The sequence below is a fragment of the Arachis ipaensis genome, chromosome B01 (genome assembly GCF_000816755.2).
Source record: "Arachis ipaensis cultivar K30076 chromosome B01, Araip1.1, whole genome shotgun sequence".
NCBI classification, from domain to species: Eukaryota; Viridiplantae; Streptophyta; class Magnoliopsida; order Fabales; family Fabaceae; genus Arachis; species Arachis ipaensis.
Window position 1 is genome coordinate 133,657,507 of NC_029785.2, and position 1,564 is coordinate 133,659,070.

General features: G+C 33.1%; 1 protein-coding gene across 4 annotated transcripts; it reads right to left on the reverse strand.

The window, feature by feature from the left end:
• LOC107640278 (auxin-induced protein 22C) lies at positions 563 to 1,340 on the reverse strand. 4 transcript variants are annotated; one of them, XM_021105746.1, is made up of 3 exons: positions 924 to 1,340; positions 793 to 854; positions 563 to 747 (listed from the first exon to the last, which is right to left on the reverse strand). In XM_021105746.1, exons 1-2 carry the CDS (start codon positions 1,298 to 1,300, stop codon positions 794 to 796), a joined length of 438 nt encoding a protein of 145 aa, XP_020961405.1. In that variant the 5' UTR covers positions 1,301 to 1,340; the 3' UTR covers positions 563 to 747; position 793. The 4 variants fall into 4 exon arrangements, with proteins under 4 accessions (XP_020961405.1, XP_020961411.1, XP_020961400.1 ...); XM_021105752.1 differs by having other exon boundaries at positions 637 to 747; positions 793 to 832; XM_021105741.1 differs by having other exon boundaries at positions 637 to 832.

The window sequence follows — 1,564 nt, forward strand, 5'->3', positions numbered from 1 at the left end:
TGGAATCAGTTGCATGACCTTAAAAAAAGTGATGTGAATTTGAGTCAACAGCTACTTTTGATGTTAATTAAGAATTAAGAATAAATTGAACTAAATAGTTAAATATCAAAGATTATAAATTAGTCGTTGACTTTCAACCGACAGTTACTATTAGTAATTAAAGGCCTAAAAAATGAATGTCCAAATAAAAAAATGTTAAAAATTAATGTTGATATTGAAGAAGTTAGGTTAAATTAGTTTATCTGATTTATTTCGACACTTAAAAAATAAACATTACTCCTATTTACCATGCTTGAGAAGCAAGAGTGAAATGAAAACTTAACACAATATTATAAAAAGTAAAAACTCAATCTTTCATACCTTTGATAAAAAAACAAAATCTCCCTTGGATGCTTCGATATTATTTATCTTTTTGATAGGAAGCGAGGATTTGCTTAATTTGAAGTGGAGAGATATGAGAGATGGAGTGGAGTCCTCTTATATAGAGTCCTCTTATGTTTTGGTTGATATGTCAGCTTGTTTGTTCGGAGATATTTAAGTTATTTGGTGATAAGATCGAAGAGATTATAATTATATCATATAAATTAATCAACTAGTCATTTTAAAATTAAAAAAAAAAAAAAGGAAAAGACACAATTGATAATATGAAAATTCAGTCCGTTGTCTTCTTAGGAAATTAATAATTGAAAATCGTTTCATAATAATTTAGTCAAACATATTAAATTATCTAACCATTCTTAACTATTAACTGCTTATGAAGAGAACTGCACGTGAGTATTGTAGTGGAAGAAGGTTATAGGATGGTAGTGGTGGTTCGGAGCAGTTTGAGACGCTGCGCAGAGTGAAGGAAAGTTCTGCATTAATAGAGAAAATGAGGTTAAGTAAGTATAAATGGGTTATTTAGAGAAGAAGTAGGTACTTGCCTCCATGGGACATCTTTGGCGAGAAGCCAATGGCCTTGTTGGTCCTGAAAAAGGAGGCGATAGGAGTTTGAGAATTGATGAGGGGGTTTTCCAAACATGTGGAGCAAGGCATGGTTAAGGGTGTGAAATGAATGGTGCATGGTGAGATCAACCTTTCTTGCAATCCCTACACCTTCCATCTTCACCTTCACATACATCCTATGCCGTTTCTTCCTCCATGAGTGGCCAGGGGTTAACGGAAGGAGACACAGAGTGGGATGTGTAACCTTCTCCCCTTCCTCTTCTTCTTCCTCTTCCTCCTCCATATCATCATTAGAGCCTGCACAAGGTGAATTGCTTGGGAGAGCAAGACCGAGTTCAAGATCCCATTTATCCATATTTGCATGCCACTAATCACCAATGCTATTGCTACCTATCTATCCTAACTATCTATTTATAATACATAAACGTTTGATCACAAAAAATATTAACAAAAAACATCTAAAATTTATCTTTTTTAACTTTTTATTAATTATTGTACAATGAGAAAGTATAGAAAGCCAATGGAATATTTGTACGATGTGTACAATGGAGGTTTAAGGATGTCCGATTCAGTATTAGAAATATAACCATTAGTATTATCTTTTCCCAACCCAAAATTA

Coding starts and splice junctions, on each gene's coding strand:
- LOC107640278 (XM_021105741.1), bottom strand. CDS start 1,300: ATGGATAAATGGGATCTTGAACTCGGTCTTGCTCTCCCAAGCAATTCA. Junction 833..923: donor GCCAAAGATGTCCCATGGAG/GCAAGTACCTAC, acceptor CACTCTGCGCAG/CGTCTCAAACTGCTCCGAAC.